Below are 19,099 nucleotides of genomic sequence, written 5' to 3' on the forward strand. Positions count from 1 at the left end.
AACAAAATTATAACATTATTCATTAAATTTCTAAATAAATAATTTTAACCCAATATCAAATCAAGTCGCAAATAACTGATATTTATTATGAAGATAAAAACATGTTGATAAAATGTAATGGACACGTCAGAATTCGAGAATTATCTATTCAACGGTAGATGGCAGGCTGGATATATAAGCGAGAAACGCGCGATTAGTGCATGTATTTTGAATTTGAACAATCGAAGTGCACGGTACATAAAATCTGTAATTCGCAAAATTTCATGTAAATTTTAGTAAATTTAGTAAACTATACATCATGAAGTCGATAACATTGCTTTTTATTACTATACTCTTTACAAAAGTTTTTAGTGGAGAAAACTGCGAGGAAAAGAAGAAACATCATTTGCATGACCAAGAATTTGGTATGGCACTTACACCTGAGGATTTAATAACAAGCATGATGACGCCCTGGATGCTCAGAGACTACTTTCGCCCGTGGAGATACCTCGATGAAATCACTCGGGACTTTGGATCAACTATTGTTAACGAGAAGCAGAAATTTCAGATTAATTTGGATGTTCAACATTTTTCTCCAGATGAAATAAACGTCAAAACTGGTGATGGCTATGTAATGATTGAAGCAAAACATGATGAAAAAAAAGATGAACATGGATCAATTTCACGCCAATTCGTAAGGAAATACTCTTTACCGGATGGGGTAGAGTCAGAGGATGTGGTATCTCAACTTTCAAGTGATGGTATCTTAACGATTACAGCGCCTAGAAAAGAAGTGGATTCAAAAGGTGAGAGAATCGTGCCCATTACACAGACTGGCCCTATCAGGAAGGAGAATAAAACGACAAAAACTGCTTCTGAAGGAACCTGTCAAGCGCAGGATGGAAAGTGTGGTTCATAAACTTTTAAAATATTTTCTAAGGCTGAATTATGTAATAGACTAATATAATATTTATCATAGCCTTTCATTTCATTTAAATTGTTTTTGTCTCGTGGACTCCACACGTTAGAATATACAGCTTGATGTTTTATATATCTACGTTTATGTAGAGATCACAATTTTTATAAGTGGTAACAGGCAATTGACTAATTTGGTAGCATGGTCTTGTAAAAAAATTATAAAAATAATTTATTTGACTAAAGTATCTGTGATTGACGGTATTGAATATCCTATATAAGTTATTCATCAAAGTACAAACACGTACTCTGTGGTAAATATTACCTTGACGCGTAAATATTATTTTTAAGATTTCAAATAAAGTTAAAATATAATTGTGTTTAATCGTTTAGGGAATAACGCCATAATAAAAATGGTTAACTATTGTTGTGTGGTTGGATGCGGACGTAATAGCAAAAGTAACAGACATTTAAATTTCTACAGTTTACCGAAGCAAAAACACCGGTATATTAAATGTTTTATTTCTAGCTTAAATAATAATGTAAAGTCCATAAAATCTTCGTTATGCTGTAAACAATTTTTTTCAAAAAGGTTGCCTTTGTGTCTACTAAGATGAATTCTATTTCACATAATTTTTATATATATGCTTACAGAGTATTAAAGCTATTTGTGTTTTGATTCATTCTAAGATGGATAATCTCAATCTTGCAGGACTAATGTCTATTACCTTTTACATATTTTAAGAAATCTGAGAGAAAGAGTAGTCTTTTACCGAGGATTATTAGTGAAGACCCAAACTAAAGGTTGCTATAACCCTTAATTTAAGTATTTAAAAGGCTTTAAAAATTCATTTATACATGGTAAAATATACAAAATACATTTATTATTAAAACCAAGGTTGTGATATTTTTAAATTCTTGATCACCAATTATTTAGTGAAGTTTAAAATCAAAATACCTATGAAAATAAAAATTATTTATAATCTTTTAAAGCTAGGGCTGTACAACTATACTAAATATTCAAAAAAAATATATTTTAGTCAGAAACAATGGTTGAAAGCAGCCGGTAAAGAAGATCTTCTAAATGAAGATATGGAAAAATTGAGGAGAAATTTAAGATTCTGTTCAAGGCATTTTCCCCCATCTTCTATAAAGAATAAACATCTTAATATTGATGCAGTTCCTTCAGTAAGACTTCCTGGATCATTACCAGGTTGGTTAATTATAATATATTTAAAAAAGATTTAACATTTAATTTGTGGAATACTATGTCTATATTCAATAGCCTTAAATAATATTTTACCTAATGATCATTTTCTTTTCTAGAACAAGATATACTCCCTACTGTTCATGAAGGTATAATGTGCAATGTATGTTCAGAACAAATTATTGGTTTCCGATATAAATGTGTTATGTGCAACAACTATGATCTTTGTCAAAAGTGTGAGATGCTTGAGCTACATGAGGACCACTATATGTTGAGAATACCAAAGTCTATTAAGTTTGTAAGTAAGAAGTCATACATGTAATTTTGTCAAATATTAATTTGTGGCAACCATTTTATCGTAATGTTTAAGTACAAAGGTTTAATTCAAGTATGTATACTGACAAACCCTTACTTGCTATCTCACATTTCATATAAATTTTATTTTCTGCTGCTTAATAATGATAGCACATTAATCATTTGTGACCTAACTTGCTTTCAGAAAATAGCAGACACTTTTATTAATAAATGGAGAGATCTAATTGAATCTGAAAATAAGACTAGTGCTTTAAAAGTTGAAGATTCTAGTGATGATGAACCAATTACTAAATATAGAAAAACATCAGGTATAGTCAACCTTCCAGAAAATGTTAAATGTGAAATAAGAAATGAAATACAAAGAGCAATAAAGTCATTAAGGAATACAGAGAGTAAGGCGCAAATAACTGAACATTCAGTTGACTTAATTAATGTGACAAATACCGCAAGTTTAAAGCCTGTGGTGGAATCTGAATATGAAAATAATTTACTTGCAAATACATCAGAAATACCAACACAAATTGTGTTTGCAGATGTAAATAATATGAAATGTGAAGATGATAAAAGTGAAGCGATGGCCGCCTTATCTGTTAATACAAGCACAGAGTCAGGTATGTTTCACATTTAATAGTGCTGTCTTTTGCTTTTTGAGTCATTCTACTCAATGCATAATAATCATATTGACCTTTTTAGCCCAACTGCCAGAGTCAAAAACTTATGATGTAATATTCATATAATTTTTGATAAAATCTTTATTTACTACTATATAAATTGTATTAGATTTGATATTAAAAAATAACCATTTTATTTTTGCAGGACAAATCCAGCCAGTTATATATTTGAAGCTAAATGATGTTCTCACTCAACTTATGATTACACCAAGCGATCAGACTGCAGAGATTAATGATAGCAATATTTTTTAAGCAAATTAATGTTATATGTATTCTCTTGTTAATTTATTTAGTGTTTTGAAAGTAAAATTAGACACAATATTAGCAATATCACTTTAGTTAATCTGAAATTTGAAATCTGAAATTTAGTTAATCTCAAAATGCTCCTTTTTTATATGCAACCTATAATTTTTTTGCGTTATGTTATGTTTAAGCGGAAAAAATGCCCACGTGTGTAAAGTCTGATGAATGAGGAATGTCACATACATTTTCAGAAATATATAGACTAAATGCTGTTAATACTGATTGATTTTATAAACTTCAAGAAATAAATGATTAAATATAATATTTTAGACAGTCTAGAAATAAGTTCAAATAAGAAATATTGTAGTATAAGTTGTTTTTTATTCAAAATGTAAAAATGCGGAAATATTGTACTAGACTGATTGTTTTTAGATTAGTTATAATTTTTATTTGCATTATTTACTTTATAAAAATTTGTTCAAAACTATCAAGAATAAAGATCAAACAATATAATACAATTCACATACATCAGTTGCAGTAGGTTAAAAATATCTTTTTAAACCTATTGCAACTACTGCTAGTCAAATAGTAGTCATTATAAATATTTATCTTTTAGGCCGGATTCCCGGACGCCGGACTGGCAGATCTGCCGGACCGGTGAAAATGCCGGAAGGGCTATTGACTGTACAATTTATCAAGCTATTGAGGTTATCCCGAGTCCGGTATTTTTGCCGAGCGATTTGTCACTACAAAGCGCCGGTAGACCCACCAGATCGCAGTAATGTGAACGAGTTTGTGCCGGTATCTGACCCCGCTCGCCCCGCCTGTGCTCTCACGTCATTCACTCGGAATTAGAAAAATAAAAAGTTTGAATATTTCAGACTAGTATTATTAGTTATGTACATAAAAAATAATTTTATTTGAATCCTATTGCGTATAGTCTATAATTTTTGCCTGACGTCTTTTGCTGTACCAGTAATTTTGTCGCATTTTTTTTATTTTATTCATATATTGCAATATTGAGGTAAGTGATAAAGGAAGTATATTTCCAATAATTTAGCTGCTATCAGAGCTTCTTTAATGCTTGCGGTGGCTGAGGCTCATCCGTCTCATCTCCTTCATCTCCTAGTTCTTGATCATTAGTATTTCTCACTGAATCCAAAATTTCTTTGTGAGTGAAGCCGTTGTAAGCAGGCAGTTGTCTACTTCGATGTAGGTTTCAAGATTTTCCTTTTTCCTGTCATGTTAAACTGTTGAATATACTCGGTTAATGGATAATCGTTATGGCTATCAAACTCTGGTTATGTGGAAAAATACCTCATCACTCTTAGAATTGGTAAAGACAAAGTCCAGCATATCGAAAAGAGTGCTGTATAGTTATGGGTGTCACTTCTTCCCAGGCTGTAAAAAAATAAGACGTATTTTTCTGTGAATTTTGACAGGGTACTATTAATCCAATCATGATTCACATTCGTAACACTTCGTGGCCCTCCACTTATTTACCTTAGTTGGTATCGTGACGTTCCTTGAATTTTCCGAGCCATCCTTCTGATGCTTTGAAGGAATTTAAACCAAGTTCTTCAGCAAATTAGCTTGCTCTGCCTTAGCTTTTACGAGCGGCCCTGAGACAGTCATAATATTCTGACGCTGTCCGTGAAACAATGATAGTATAGCTTGATTCAAATCTTCGTATTAAGATATCTTTAATTTTATGAAAGATATCCCCTCGCCCTCAGCTTGGAGAATTTTTTCTCTCTTTTTCCATATTGTGGACACGGTAGAATGACATCACTTCTCCCGTTTCTATTGCGCGCATCAGTAAAACTTTTTCATCAAAATACAGTGATTTTCTTTTACTACCCATGTTTACAGTTTGAAATTTGGTGAGCAACTAAGAATATAATTACGTATAGAAAAACCATGACTCCTACTTATTCGTGATGGTCATCAACAGTTTACACGTGCTAGCAATCGCCATTTGCAAACAAAAGAACGAATTTCATAGAAAGTTCGTATGCATGATGCCTACAGTCGAGTTTATAGCGGGCTAGGATGATGAAGCTGCGCAGTTTTTACTAATTTTAGCAACTTATACAATTGTTGTCGTTATTAAGAGAGGGTGAAATGGTGTATAGAGTGTATCATTGTATGGAAAACAAGCTAAACCAACCAAAGCCATTTAATATGACTGTTTACTGTTTAGGGAGTTCGTCATAAAGTCGAGGGACGTTACATGCAGTTTACACTGTGTACAGAAATTTAAGACGAGGGAGATTAAAAGCTGCTAGACTTTGTTTTATAATTTATAGTAACCGTCAATATAAATATTTTTATTGAAAACTTAAAACATTTAACTCATCTTATAAAAGAGATTTACTACCTATGTAGACGACCTACTTTGATGATTATTTTCTTTGTAGTTTCGTCTAAACAGATGTATGTTTAAAGAATATTTTGTGCCACTTAATATGGAAAAGGAAAAGTTATATTTACGAGCTTTCAGCGTACTCATTTCCCTAGAAGAATATATAGGTACAGTAGTACACTTAGATCAGTTTTCTTTGAAGTATGAACGTAATTATATATTACAATAAAATTTAAGTGGTTTAGTTTGTGTATACATTTTTGCCACAGTCTGAATGCAAAAAACGCGTTGTGCTGAACACAGCACAATATCCATAGACAATCTCCAGAGATTGTCTATGATCTATATTCTATACTCTTAAGTTCTTAAATCTGTGGTGACGTCGTCATTGAATCGCGTTTTTGTTAACAACCAATTTCAAAACATTGAATAATAATTAGAGATAAAAATTGTTTGAGCCACTGTCATTTAGTTTTAATTGGTTGTTTACGATTTAATACTATTTAAAACATTTATCAATATTAGTCATGGAATATGATACAGGTCAACCGTCACCTCCAGGCGTGAGGAGTTCTGCGGTAAAAAGATCATTTTGTTTCACTTAAAATCTGTAAAATGTTATTTTGAAATCAAATGTATTTTATATAATTGTATTTGCTAACTTGAATAGTATTTTATAGTTTGGTAGAAATACATTAAGTTTTGTTTAGATTTTAATAATATTAAAAGAAGCAAGTCTCTACTTTCCGGAGTTCAGAATTGTTGCTTAACATGTTATTTCACCTTTCTAGTTTCAATGTGCAAGCGATGAATCGAAAGTTAACACTCCTCCAAGAACTTCTTTTTCCAATATGCTTCCAACTCCTAAAGGTGTGGAAAATGCGAAGAAACGACTGCGAGCGTTTTCTATTCAAAAGAAGACTCCTATTACTCCTATTATAGCTCCTAAGCCTGCTGGGTCCGGCAGTGAGTATCATTTAATCATATTTGTATTAATATATAAATAATGTAACAGTAATGCAGTAGCATTAATGTAACATTAATGCTCCTGCATGAAATATTTTTGACTAAATTAATTAGCTTGAAATAAATTAGTTTTCTGTTTCTTTAAATTGAATTGCTATATTAACGAAGACGAATATATTTTCCATTCCTACCGAAATATGTAAAAGAAATATAGTTCCATTCGAAATGATTGTTTAGAAGTTGTTACTGTAAAATAATGTAAGAAAGTGCCTTGAACAATATTCACTAAATATTTTTAAATTGCATACAAAATTCATTTGTTGCACTTGCAGATACAATGGTGTTAATTGGGAAGCTGAGTGGAGTAAAGCCAACTCTAAAACGTGAAGAAGACCCTGACCCCAAAGTTCCCAAACTTCCTAAACCACCAAAACCTGGTTCAGAAAGAAAGGCTTGGCAAGGTAATGCAATTGCAGTATATGGCAGATTTCTTCATGACTCTGTTTAAAGACTTGTTTCCAGTTGTTAATAAATGTAAAGTGAAACATTTTTATATAACTTATTCTTATACTGCCTTAGTGGTATCTGTTTGTATAGTTCATATAACCATATAATGATTGTTTGCTTGTAAAAAGCCAATAATAAAGATTTTTATACCAATTTACAGATACTTATTCAGAGTTGCAACGACGGACACAAGCGGAAATTGAAGATATGAAGAGAAAGATGGAGTTAGTTGATCTTGGGATCCCACTGGGCTTGATATGTCCATCATCTACTAGTGATACTGCAATGCCCACAAAGGCTATGCCACCCATTAAGTCTTTTATAGGTAAGTTTAAAGCGAAATTTTTAAAGAAATTTAATGTTGGGATGAAGTGGGATAAACTCTGCAAACATCAATGTTGATTAAGATTTTTCTTTAGTGTTGCTCGTTTAAAGCTTTGATTCAAGACAGGATGGTTTTGTGTTCCAAGTATGCAGTTTTAGTGTATTATAATTACTATAGTTAAAAGACTTTATGACATACATAGGCCGGTACCGCGTCTATTCTGGACTGACGCACGTTTCTCCATGTGCTAGAAAAAAGTCTATACTTTGTGAGTTTGCAATAACTATGTAATATAATATGTCTAATCTTTAAAGCTAGATATTAAAGAGTAAATAAAATGTATTTTAATGTTAAGTATATGATTTTAGTGTAGGTGTTAGTAAGTTAATTAAATGCATTTTGTAAATGGTAGCATAATATAAGGTTGACATACATGTGTATTGGTTTACAACTGTATTAATAATTATAGTATAGTACATAGTAGTAAATTTTAGTAGTAGTAATATATTGTTTAATTGTTTTTAACTGCAAATTACATTTTTAGATCCAACCAAAGTAGATGAATTAATTCGTGAAGCTAAAAAAGCCAAACTGGAAGGAAAGCCTTTTAAATTTGACTACAGAAAGTTACTGCCTGACTATGATAATCCATTTCAAAGAAGAAAAGACGAAAAAGAAGAGAAGGATAAGAAACACAATCGGCGGAAAAGTGACTTCAAAGATAGAAAAGATAAATACGGTTCAAGGCGCTATTCGGATCACAGAAAAGATAACAAAATTAAAGAACGCACTAAAGATAGAAAACAAAAAGTGTTAGAAGTAGTTTCAAAAAAAGTTGAACTTAATGCTAAAGAAGATGTTCACTTTGGTGATTTTGTAGTTTGTGATAGTTGGTCACTCGATAATGAAGATACCAATATATCTAGCCCAAAAACTGATAAATCTGATTCTCAGAGTTCAGCACCAGAAAGAAAGAATTATAAAGAACCATCAGAGTTGCTAAGAGCCAGCGCTGCAAAAAAGAATGAAATTATTAAAAGGGTTACAACCGACAATAGAATCAAAATTCAGCCGATAATAGACACGTTTAAATATGAAACTGACGATAATAATGAAGATGTATTGAATATTTTTGATGCAGAGACAAATATTGATAAATTTGCAACAGTACGATCCACAAAGCTGTCGTTGTATGATTCGCCGAACAAGAAGCCCATAGATTTAGACGATACTTCAAGAGATTTATCTTTGGATGATACGTTTTTAGAATCGGTGATAAATGAAATCAAGGTCGAGGAACTAAACGAAGACGATAGTCAAGATAAGGGGCTGGTTGAATACGAATCACCAAATAATGATGATACACCAAATACTTCCGTCAGGGAGTCTGTTACACCTGAAATAGTACAGAAAGGGAATAAACACCAGTACTCAGAGGGCTATAGGTCAAGTGAAAGTGGCTATAAAACAAGTGACACGGTTGAAAGTTACAAGTCAGGGGTAGAATTTCGTCTATCTATTGAAAAGGAGCTAGACGATGCGTTGAATGCAGATAAAATGTCGAAGGTCAATTTGGATTCTTTGGAAGCGTGGACGTTTGTTTTGAAAATATGTCAGCCATTGTTGTTTCGGCATGACAAGAATAACTGCTACAAGTGAGTATTGTGGGAGGACACCAACCTCGAATGTTTTGTAATGGTTTCTTTAAAGTTGATGCGACAAAATTGCACATTTCAGAGAGACACAATCAACACCAAAGCTATGGTACTCTGCAAATCCAAAATTATGTTCTTGTGTGAAAGAAAGGGATGTCGTTTACGAAGAACTGGAGATCAACAAGATGAACTTAGTTGACCGTGTTTACGGATGTGATCAGTGAGTCTTACTCCTATTAATACTTCCTTACCTGCAGCTGTATCTTTTAATATAAAATTTGATTTAAAGCTTTGGACTCTGAATGTAGTATATTATTGTTACCATGACCAGTTGGTCAAACATACAGGTGTATGTTTTAGTTTTACCAATATATCGTTAGGAATATCACGGTAAGCTTTTACATAATACTGCAAAACTGCTAACTTATTTGGTATTTAATTTGGTTTATTGTAAAATATTTTAAAATTTATAAAGTTTTAAGTCATATATTATTAGTTTTATCATATTGTTACGAGCTCGGGGATCGGATAGAAAATACCGTAGATTTCTTCAAAGGTTTATTTCTCGAAAAATCAATGAGGAATTTATGGGCACTTATTAATTGCAGAAATGCACTTATAACACACACAAAAACAGTCACTAATTACTTCACTTATGCACACTTCACACAGTACTTTATCATTTATATTCACTTTATTCGCACTTTATCGCTTCGGTGTTTCTCTCTTGTTATCGCATTCAAAACTAAAGGTGACTAGTCGCGTTTCGGCTCGCTTATATATCCCTGGGAATAATTCTAAACAATATTCCAGAACTCTCTAGGTGGGCTTGCTACTGAGTAGCGATTGCACAATTCTAGAACGTCCGCACTCTTTGTCTCTTTCGCACGTTGCTCCGTCCTTGTCGTACGGCGTTCTAGAGTGCTCAGTTTAGTTTCGAGAAAGTTCTGATCTCTCTCTCTCTCTCGTATCATTTCGTCCTTGTCTCACACCTAGAAAGTTCGGTCTAGAATATTCCTTCATCAAAGGGGGGGTATAACTAGGCCTGAAAACGGGTCTCCTGAAAACTGCACCACTCGACTACACATGTTCTGAAACTAGACTGAAAAAAGGTTTCAGCTTCCTGAAAACTAGGGTAACATTATGGAAATTACAATTTTCTAATATGTGATTGACCCTCTCCTGAAACGGTCAGAAATCAAATTACAGCCTGCTGAAAAGTTCTCTAACTAGTGGAAAAATCTAGAAACATTGCAGTCGACCCGTCTTCGTAACAATATTATCACTATTAACTAAGATAATCTGAGTAACTGTTTAATAATTTCGAAAAATGAGTTATTATCATTATTATTAAAATTTGTTTCTTAAAAAGGTCTAATTGAAACTAGAAAAATCCTGTCTGCTTCATGTGCAATACTGGGTTTTGAATAAATGTAATATAATCTGCAATAATTCATGACAATTAATTCGACAGCCATGTCAGTACATCAAAATATGTCAAAAAATATATTCTGCAGATTTTTACACATTATACTTAAGTTTCTCTTTGCATTTTGCAATTATAATGATTTCAAGTGAAATTGTGTGATATTTTATATAACGGGACAAATAATACTATTATGCCTAGAGTTTCCACGAATGAAACGACGGTCATTAATATTTCATAGAAAGTCAAAACAGTGCCACTATTTTAATTGTTTTAATGTTGAAAATTTGTGTTTTTTATGCATATTAAGATTGGTTATTCAGAATTCTGTATAAATTGTAAAGTTAAAGTAAAATACGGTTTTATTAGAAAAACACAGTACGTAAATTTAGTTCTAGATTTTTGGATATTTGGAACAGACTGATTATGTCGGAGTTGTGGCAGTCGCGGCAAGGTTTGTGTTCCAGATTAACCGTTTTTGACGTCGATCTACTATTAAAGTTGATGAAGATGAAGGAGATAATTATACTTTCCAATTTTTCAGAATATCGGAAGTGACAACATCCAACTGTCGCAACTGGTATCCATCGAGTAATAATTGTCTTGTCGAGAGTAAACTGCAGCTCTCGAGTGAATGGGAGGCAGATGACAGTCAACAGTCACTCGGAGAAGAGAGGAGATCTCTCACTCCTAAGACAGAAGAGTTGGACCTGGATAGAGAGTACCATAGGTATGCGATTAGAAGACACGTGTTACTTTCCCGATAAGGCTGTAAACGTTTCTTAGTTTTGCATCATATCATACGTTGTTAAGGAAGGCTCGTGTTTGCTCCTAGGTTTATGGAAGCCGTGTGGCCAGATGTAATAGAGACCAAAAAGGAAACGTCGGGAAGTACCACGCCCGTGCAAGAAAATAGAAAGAAGAAAAAGGAAGATAACGATACTAGGGAAGAAGAAAAGAGAACGAAGAAGATGAAGTTGAGCAGTGAAGGGTGGAGTCAAGAGTCTGAGGTAGAAGAGGATGATAGGAGGTTCGTATCTCTATTTTTTTTAATCCTGCCTTTATATATATAAACATATCAAAATACTGAGGTTTCTAAACAGACGAAATATTTCTCCTACAGTACACATTTTTAGACGCGATTCGTGCTACAAATGTTTAGTAAAATTTAACCAATTTACTCAGACCATCAGATTTTACACAAATAACTTTTTTAGCTGAATATTTTCTTTGCTATCAGTAATCTGTTCTGATCACGAAGTAGTTTTTAATTTAATATGAAAATTAATTGTTAGCAAAAAGAAAAATGAGAAAGCGAAGAGCAGAAAGAGAAAACACTCCACGTCGTTATCTTCTTCGTCGGACAGCGAAGAAGATTCGAGAAAGAAAAAGAAAGCACTTAAAAAGAAGGTAGGATTATATATGTTACAATATAATATGGGGCAAACAAGCAAAAAGGACAGTCATCGCAGCCCATATCACCCATTACTCAATAAGGAATGAGTTTTATAAGTATAATTATTGTTTTTGTTTTAATTTACTTTCACAGTTCAAATAAAAAAGTTCTTCCTCGAAAACAAATACAATGATTGTATACAATATTTCAGGCAATGAAAAAGGCGAAATCCAAATCGGCTAAGCGTCGGCGCATGGGTAGAAAACTTTTGAAGAGATTAAAAGGAAAACAGAAGAAAAGTAAAAAGAAAATTGATGACGACTCTGACAGTGGTGAGTTTTAAATGATCTATATACATTTGGATTATTTTGTTCTGTAATTGATTCCATTGTGCTACGTTTTTTCAGAGAAATCCAAGAAATCCAAGAGAAGAAAATCGGAAAAAGATAAAAAGAAAGACAAAAAGAGGAAGAAGACAAAAAAAGTGAGCAGCAGTAGCAGCAGCAGTTCCTCTTCAGATAGTGAAAGCGAACGCAAGACGAGCGGTAAGAACAGAGAAAAGAACCGAAAAAGAAGAAAGACTTTATCCGAAACGCAAAACGAAATCGTGGTCGACGCGAACATATTAAATAACATTAAAACCGAAAAGACAACCGACGATGAGGAATCAAAATTGATGGAATTCTCACCGAGACGACAGAAACCACGAGAAATCATCAACGTCAAAGAGCTACAGAACGATTTCGTTGGGAATACACACGTCAAAGAGGAGATCGAAGAAAAGATTGAGAAAGTGAGAGATGAAAGAGAGAAAGAGGCGGAAGAAGTAGAAGAGTCTAAAAGCCCAATCGTCGACAGTAAGAAAAGTGAATGCTGTTTAAAGGTTAGTTTTATATAGTTTGAGATTTCAACTGAGAGGTACAAAAATTCATCAAAATAAGTTCTTTACCAAAATTCGGTACCTATGCATAATATCTTTGTGCGCCTTTTTCACGCTGCGTAGGACGACTCGGACGAAGGAGACAGCACGATATACGAAGTTGGAGAGAAGCAGGTTAACTTTAACTGATTTGCTTAACGCTCAGTTAGGGCTTAGTCTATATATACGCTATTAACTAAATGACCCTTTCCACATTTCAGGAACCACCGAAAGAGAGCGAGCTAAAGCCGAACGAGCCGATGAAGCCAGACGAGAACTCGCAATGCTCCTCCCAAGAATCCGTTTACAGCGCCAAGGTTAACGTGGAGAAGTTTTTAAACTCGTGTTAATACACGAGTCTCTCATGTCTCTCATATAAAGAGGAAGAACTACCCGAAACTGATTTTCAGAACGAAGACTCCAAATCGACGGACGTCCACGACTACGAGAAGGACGTGAGCCACCTGCGGCCGTCCTCTCAGAACTCCAACTACACTTTCAAGGACGTGATAGACGCCAGGGGCTACAAGGAGGAGAAGTTCGAGAGCTACGAACCGGCCGAGTACGACGTCTACGAGCAGATGGCGATGGCCTATCAGAGCGACGTGGCCGGCCAGGTCGGGCATCGTATGCGAGTCATCGAACGGTACAGATCCACTCGAAGCGGACGATTCAACGTGATGATGTCGTTTTCAGGCCAGATCACCGATCGACACGAGCGTGTCCCGAATAGAGACCGTGGTGCGCGTGCGCAGCTGCGGAGAGATCACTTGCGACTGGAGACCCGGACGCGACCCAGCCGACCCCGTGCCCCACAGGCCTTCGCGGTGGGGTGAGTTGCCAGAGATGAACTTAACTTTATTTTGCATTTATCACGGGCAAACTGAATTATTTATTTTTTAGTCATTTTCCAGTCAACACATATCCATGACGTGGATTATGATAAACAAAATATATGAAACAGCCTCAACAACGTTAATTGATAAAAATAAAAAGATAACTGTAATTGAATAAATAGAGAAAAGAGTAAATTGTCACTGCTAAACAAAGTCAAATATTTCCTCACATCCTCTTTGGTGAGGTTAGTCATAACTATGACTATCTAAAGCTAAAACCTGAAAGATTTGCGAATTTATTACTATCAGAATATTGATATCGTTTGAAGATATTTCGAGAACTATTTTTGTATATTTCTGCAGCTTTTGCATGCTTATTTGCATGATTTAGTTAAATTCAGCTTTAGTTAAACTCCTTGTAAAAATCTCGTCTTGGGTTCGATTTCCAATAAAGGAATAAAATAATATTGCTCGCCCCGGAAATCACGGCTACGGCTTTTTTAATGTTTCCTCATTTTTTACTTCCTTGGGGTGATGTACTATAACTATAAAAATGTTACGAGCTAGGGGATCGGATAGAAAATGCCGTAGATTTCTTCAAAGGTTTATTTCTTGGTAGATCAATGAGGAATTTATGGGCACAAATTATTTGCAGAGATGCACTTATAACACACACAAAACAATCACTAATTATATATCCTTTATATATCCCTGAGAATAATTCTAAACAATATTCCAGAACTCTCTAGGTGGGCTTGCTACTGAGTAGCGATTGCACAATTCTAGAACGTCCGCACTCTTTGTCTCTTTCGCACGTTGCTCCGTCCTTGTCGTACGGCGTTCTAGAGTGCTCAGTTTAGTTTCGAGAAAGTTCTGATCTCTCTCTCTCTCTCGTATCATTTCGTCCTTGTCTCACACCTAGAAAGTTCGGTCTAGAATATTCCTTCATCAAAGGGGGGGTATAACTAGGCCTGAAAACGGGTCTCCTGAAAACTGCACCACTCGACTACACATGTTCTGAAACTAGACTGAAAAAAGGTTTCAGCTTCCTGAAAACTAGGGTAACATTATGAAAATTACAATTTTCTAATATGTGATTGACCCTCTCCTGAAACGGTCAGAAATCAAATTACAGCCTGCTGAAAAGTTCTCTAACTAGTGGAATAATCTAGAAACATGCAGTCGACCCGTCTTCGTAACAATATTATAGAATTTTTGTAAAATATTTTATTCAAAAAAGACCCGAAGATGTCTTTATTTTACGGAAATTATTTTATGCACAACGTTTACCTCATTTTATTTTAATCAATGAGATAGCAATAACCATAAAGATAGTTTTAGTTTAAATTGTAATTCTACCAAATAATCATAAAAGTTAAAAAACAAATAATAAGTAATAAGTAATCATAATATTTCCACGGAAAGAGTGGTTTCATTCACCTTTTAGACATTCGTCTTACCGTCTTGTCCGTCCGTCGTTAAGATGAAGTAGTGAAACAATCGTAAAACTCTTTTTCTCTTCAGTCTTATCAGATAAATTACTGTAATTTAGTTACTTTTAACTATTTACACTAAATACATACATAACAACAATGTTAAATCATCAATTCATATATGTAATATACTTAGTATCCTAGTAATTAAAACCTTTTTATTTTTACTGAAAAAAGTTTATATTACGACTTTATTTCCCGGGTCAAGCTATATTATTATAATGTTACAAAAATTACTTGTCGTTTACAGGTCTGAAACCCGGCGATGTCAACATAGTGCTGACGGGCGGAGACGCCCAGCCCGTGTACAGGATCCAGAGCCTTGCCAACAGACATGAAAATAATACGCCCATAAGGTGAGTCCAGTTTGAGAGTGAATTTGCTTAATCGACTTCAAAAAAGAGGGAGAAATCTATTAAGGTTTTCCTCAATTTGTCAAATTCATCAATAAGCCTCAGTTATTCCTTGAATAATTTACAAAATATACAACACATAAAAAGTTTTTTTTTCAAGGACCTCTTATTGAGTGTAGGCCTCCTCCAATTGGCTCCATCTCTCTCTGTTTTGAGCATTTTTCCCCCAATCCTCTCCCCCAACTTTGTTAAGCTCGTCAGCCCAGCCCCCAGAGGGCGACCACGCTTTCTTTTTCCCGGAGGCCCTTTCCACTTTGTTACCCTCTTTGTCCTTCGAGCGGTATGACTCGCCCATTTCCACTTAAGTTTTTTGCAACGGGACAGTGCATCAATAACCTTCGTTTTGTTTCTAATTTGTGCACTTCTGATCTTCTCCTTCATTTTTAATTTGAGTACAGTTGCTTTCCACTGCTCGTTGACAAGTTGTTATTTTTCTATTTGTGTTCGAGTCGAATATCCACGTAATAATAATAATATACACGTGTCTAAGACTTTCTTTTTTAAGTATATCGTTATCTCTGCCTTCTGTACTTCTCTGTATCCTCATAGCCTCATTCCATGCCATCCTAGTTCTCCTATCAACTTCATCATGATGCCGTGAATTTTTAAAAGATATTTCCTTACCCAAGTAGGTGTATTCTGCACGTATTCTGAGGGGTATCCATTAATTTTGACCGGATCTTGTTGGTGATTTGTCATTATTTTTGTACGAACAGAGTTCGTTTATCATTTGGTCTATTTGTAGTGATGTTTCTGAGAATAAAACGATGTCATCAGCAAATCTTAAGTTGTTTAAGTAATTACCGCCAATAATTATACCTTTTTGTGTCCAATTAAGCTTTTGCATTATGCTTTGAAGTGCTGTTATAAATAAGGCAGGAGAAAGTGGATCACCCTGTCTAATACCTCTTTTAATGGCTATTTTAGGTCCCCTTTTTTCTAGTTTGACTCGGCTTACACTTTTTGAGTAAATATCCTTAACTAGATTAATCACCCCTGATGGTACCTTACATTCGTGGAGGGCATTCCACATACTGCTGTGTGAGATGGAATCGAAAGCTTTTGCGTAATCTATAAATGCCAGATATAGTGGTCTTTTTTTTTCTTTATACATCTCAATAATTTTGATGCACAACATAAATATGATCAATTGTTGAAAATCCTCGTCTGGAACCAGCTTGTTCTGTAGGCTGAAAATCCTGTATATGTGTGGAGATTCTGCTCTCCATGCATGAAGCAAATAATTTGTAGAGATTCGGTTGTAAGCTTATCGGTCTACAGTTACCGATGTCTGTAGGATCACCTTTTTCATATAAATGGATTATATCTGACTCTGCCCATGCATTAGGTATAGCTTTTACCTCAAGTATTTTATTAAAGAGTGATGTTATAATTGGTGTTAATAAAAATTTTCCTTGGATTATGGCTTCTTCGGGTATTCCATCCGGACCACAAGTCTTTTCTTTTTTTAGCTTGAAATTTTCATAAGTGTAATATATATCCAGGTATTATAATTGTCATGAATTAACACGAAAGTCCTACTCAGCTACGACGAAGCCTACATGGACACGTACGGGGCATCCGACCGGCTGCAGTACGGCGACTGTTTTGCCTCAGAAGACAAACCCACCAAACCGGAGCCCGTCGAGCCCCGGGAGCCCCAGGACAAGCGGAGCACCCTCGACGACAGGATCAGCCAGGCTCTCAGAGAGACAGGTCGGTGTAAACGTTAATTATTTCATCCGAAAACGTCTTACGGTCACTCGAAAGCGTCCATCGTCTCCGCGAAATGATGGTACAGAGTTAGATTTATAATAATTTGTCTATTGTCGTTTCAGTGCTGGGCGACGTCGCGAAGGAGCTCCCCGGGGATGAGCGTGGTTCCGGTGAAAAGACGGGAAGTGGGTGAGTTCAGATGGGTTTACTCCAGTTATTTAAATGGAAATACGTCAGGTCTCGTCACTCTGCGGGAAATAAATGTAAATGTAAATGTGAATGTGAATGTGAATGTGAATGTGAATGTAAATGTAAATGTAAATGTAAATGTAAATGTAAATGTAAATGTAAATGTAATGGTAAATGTAAATGTAAATGTAAATGTAAATGTAAATGTAAATGTGAATGTAAATGTAAATGTAATGGTAAATGTAAATGTAAATGTAAATGTAAATGTAAATGTGAATGTGAATGTGAATGTGAATGTGAATGTGAATGTGAATGTAAATGTAAATGTAAATGTAATGGTAAATGTAAATGTAAATGTAATGGTAAATGTAAATGTAAATGTAAATGTAAATGTAAATGTAAATGTAAATGTGAATGTGAATGTGAATGTAAATGCAAATGTAAATGTAAATGTAATGGTAAATGTAAATGTAAATGTAATGGTAAATGTAAATGTAAATGTAATGGTAAATGTAAATGTAATGGTAAATGTGAATGTAAATGTAAATGTGAATGTGAATGTGAATGTGAATGTGAATGTAAATGTAAATGTAAATGTAAATGTAAATGTAATGGTAAATGTAAATGTAAATGTAAATGTAAATGTGAATGTGAATGTGAATGTAATGGTAAATGTAAATGTAAATGTAATGGTAAATGTAAATGTAAATGTAAATGTGAATGTGAATGTGAATGTGAATGTAAATGCAAATGTAAATGTAAATGTAAATGTAATGGTAAATGTAAATGTAAATGTAAATGTAAATGTAATGGTAATGGTAATGGTAATGGTAATGGTAAATGTAAATGTAAATGTAAATGTAATGGTAATGGTAAATTGTCGCAGTGAGTCCCGCGTGCCGAGTAAGCGGGTTCGATTCGCGGACGGGTACACTCCCGGACAGGACTCGGACACGGAGCCTCCCCCCGCCAAGAAGAGACGAGTCCGTCGCTCGGGCTGCGCCTGGCCGTGTCCTTCCACTCACCCCGACCACGTGTCCCTTTGGGACGCCTTGCCGCCGCCTCCGCCGCCCCCGGGGGACCCGCCCCTCGGGAGGGCGAGGCCCAGAGGTACGCTACGTGTCCCCTTATGTGTAAATAACATTCATGTACATATTTAGTCTGCATTAGAGACGAAATTATTAAATAAATATTCCTTTTAAATCAGTTCCAGAGGCAATGCTGGGCGTAGGAATGGGCGTGAGCGTGGGCGTGGGCGGGTTCATGCCGCCGGAACCTCCGCCCGGACTCATAGCTCTGCATTGAAGGACATAAATTAAGAAATTGTAATTTAAGAAATGATATTGTAAATAAATGGATATTATAATCATCTGGTTTATGTCAATGTATTTAACGGTTTCCTGACGGGAACCTTCCTGCACTTTTTACTCCTATTCCGGACGCGAATTCAGCCTGTTCCGTACTTTAATAGCTGAAGATGCGATGCATCGACAGCTCTGGAGAGTAAATCTTATATATGTCTGAATAGGTGCTTTATAACAATAAATCTAATTAGTAGTAAGG

At 34.8% G+C, this 19,099-nt stretch overlaps 3 protein-coding genes across 8 annotated transcripts; all 3 read left to right on the forward strand.

The window, feature by feature from the left end:
• Nucleotides 1-217: 217 nt before the first annotated feature.
• LOC123710711 (protein lethal(2)essential for life-like) lies at nucleotides 218-898 on the forward strand. The gene has a single exon (XM_045662833.1). It carries the CDS (start codon nucleotides 299-301, stop codon nucleotides 896-898), a length of 600 nt encoding a protein of 199 aa, XP_045518789.1. The 5' UTR covers nucleotides 218-298.
• Nucleotides 899-1,111: 213 nt separating this feature from the next.
• Nucleotides 1,112-3,417, forward strand: LOC123710709. 5 transcript variants are annotated; one of them, XM_045662831.1, is made up of 6 exons: nucleotides 1,280-1,399; nucleotides 1,935-2,107; nucleotides 2,221-2,399; nucleotides 2,601-2,724; nucleotides 2,950-3,027; nucleotides 3,233-3,417. In XM_045662831.1, exons 1-6 carry the CDS (start codon nucleotides 1,308-1,310, stop codon nucleotides 3,337-3,339), a joined length of 753 nt encoding a protein of 250 aa, XP_045518787.1. In that variant the 5' UTR covers nucleotides 1,280-1,307; the 3' UTR covers nucleotides 3,340-3,417. The 5 variants fall into 5 exon arrangements, with proteins under 5 accessions (XP_045518786.1, XP_045518787.1, XP_045518782.1 ...); XM_045662829.1 differs by adding an exon at nucleotides 1,640-1,698 and having other exon boundaries at nucleotides 1,324-1,399; nucleotides 2,601-3,027; XM_045662828.1 differs by adding an exon at nucleotides 1,607-1,698 and having other exon boundaries at nucleotides 1,355-1,399; nucleotides 2,601-3,027.
• A 2,664-nt stretch (nucleotides 3,418-6,081) lies between these two features.
• Nucleotides 6,082-18,896, forward strand: LOC123710706 (transcriptional regulator ATRX-like). 2 transcript variants are annotated; one of them, XM_045662807.1, is made up of 19 exons: nucleotides 6,082-6,273; nucleotides 6,487-6,661; nucleotides 6,994-7,122; nucleotides 7,329-7,493; nucleotides 8,038-9,148; nucleotides 9,231-9,368; nucleotides 11,119-11,304; nucleotides 11,410-11,604; nucleotides 11,870-11,984; nucleotides 12,182-12,302; nucleotides 12,378-12,853; nucleotides 13,111-13,206; nucleotides 13,300-13,506; nucleotides 13,586-13,721; nucleotides 15,469-15,574; nucleotides 17,178-17,347; nucleotides 17,470-17,536; nucleotides 18,423-18,646; nucleotides 18,744-18,896. In XM_045662807.1, exons 1-19 carry the CDS (start codon nucleotides 6,223-6,225, stop codon nucleotides 18,839-18,841), a joined length of 3,966 nt encoding a protein of 1,321 aa, XP_045518763.1. In that variant the 5' UTR covers nucleotides 6,082-6,222; the 3' UTR covers nucleotides 18,842-18,896. The 2 variants fall into 2 exon arrangements, 1 of the variants encoding a protein (XP_045518763.1); XR_006753855.1 differs by lacking the exon at nucleotides 18,744-18,896 and having other exon boundaries at nucleotides 17,470-17,610; nucleotides 18,403-18,517.
• The last annotated feature ends 203 nt before the right edge of the window (nucleotides 18,897-19,099 follow it).

The sequence above is a fragment of the Pieris brassicae genome, chromosome 6 (genome assembly GCF_905147105.1).
Source record: "Pieris brassicae chromosome 6, ilPieBrab1.1, whole genome shotgun sequence".
NCBI classification, from domain to species: Eukaryota; Metazoa; Arthropoda; class Insecta; order Lepidoptera; family Pieridae; genus Pieris; species Pieris brassicae.

Excerpts from the sequence above, each read along its gene's own strand:
- LOC123710706 (XM_045662807.1), top strand. The coding sequence starts at position 6,223 with ATGGAATATGATACAGGTCAACCGTCACCTCCAGGCGTGAGGAGTTCT. Across the intron at positions 6,274-6,486 it reads CAGGCGTGAGGAGTTCTGCG|TTTCAATGTGCAAGCGATGA; the intron begins GTAAAAAGATCA and ends TCACCTTTCTAG. Across the intron at positions 7,494-8,037 it reads ACCCATTAAGTCTTTTATAG|ATCCAACCAAAGTAGATGAA; the intron begins GTAAGTTTAAAG and ends TTACATTTTTAG.
- LOC123710711 (XM_045662833.1), top strand. The coding sequence starts at position 299 with ATGAAGTCGATAACATTGCTTTTTATTACTATACTCTTTACAAAAGTT.
- LOC123710709 (XM_045662826.1), top strand. The coding sequence starts at position 1,308 with ATGGTTAACTATTGTTGTGTGGTTGGATGCGGACGTAATAGCAAAAGT. Across the intron at positions 2,400-2,600 it reads TACCAAAGTCTATTAAGTTT|AAAATAGCAGACACTTTTAT; the intron begins GTAAGTAAGAAG and ends ACTTGCTTTCAG. Across the intron at positions 3,028-3,232 it reads TAATACAAGCACAGAGTCAG|GACAAATCCAGCCAGTTATA; the intron begins GTATGTTTCACA and ends TTATTTTTGCAG.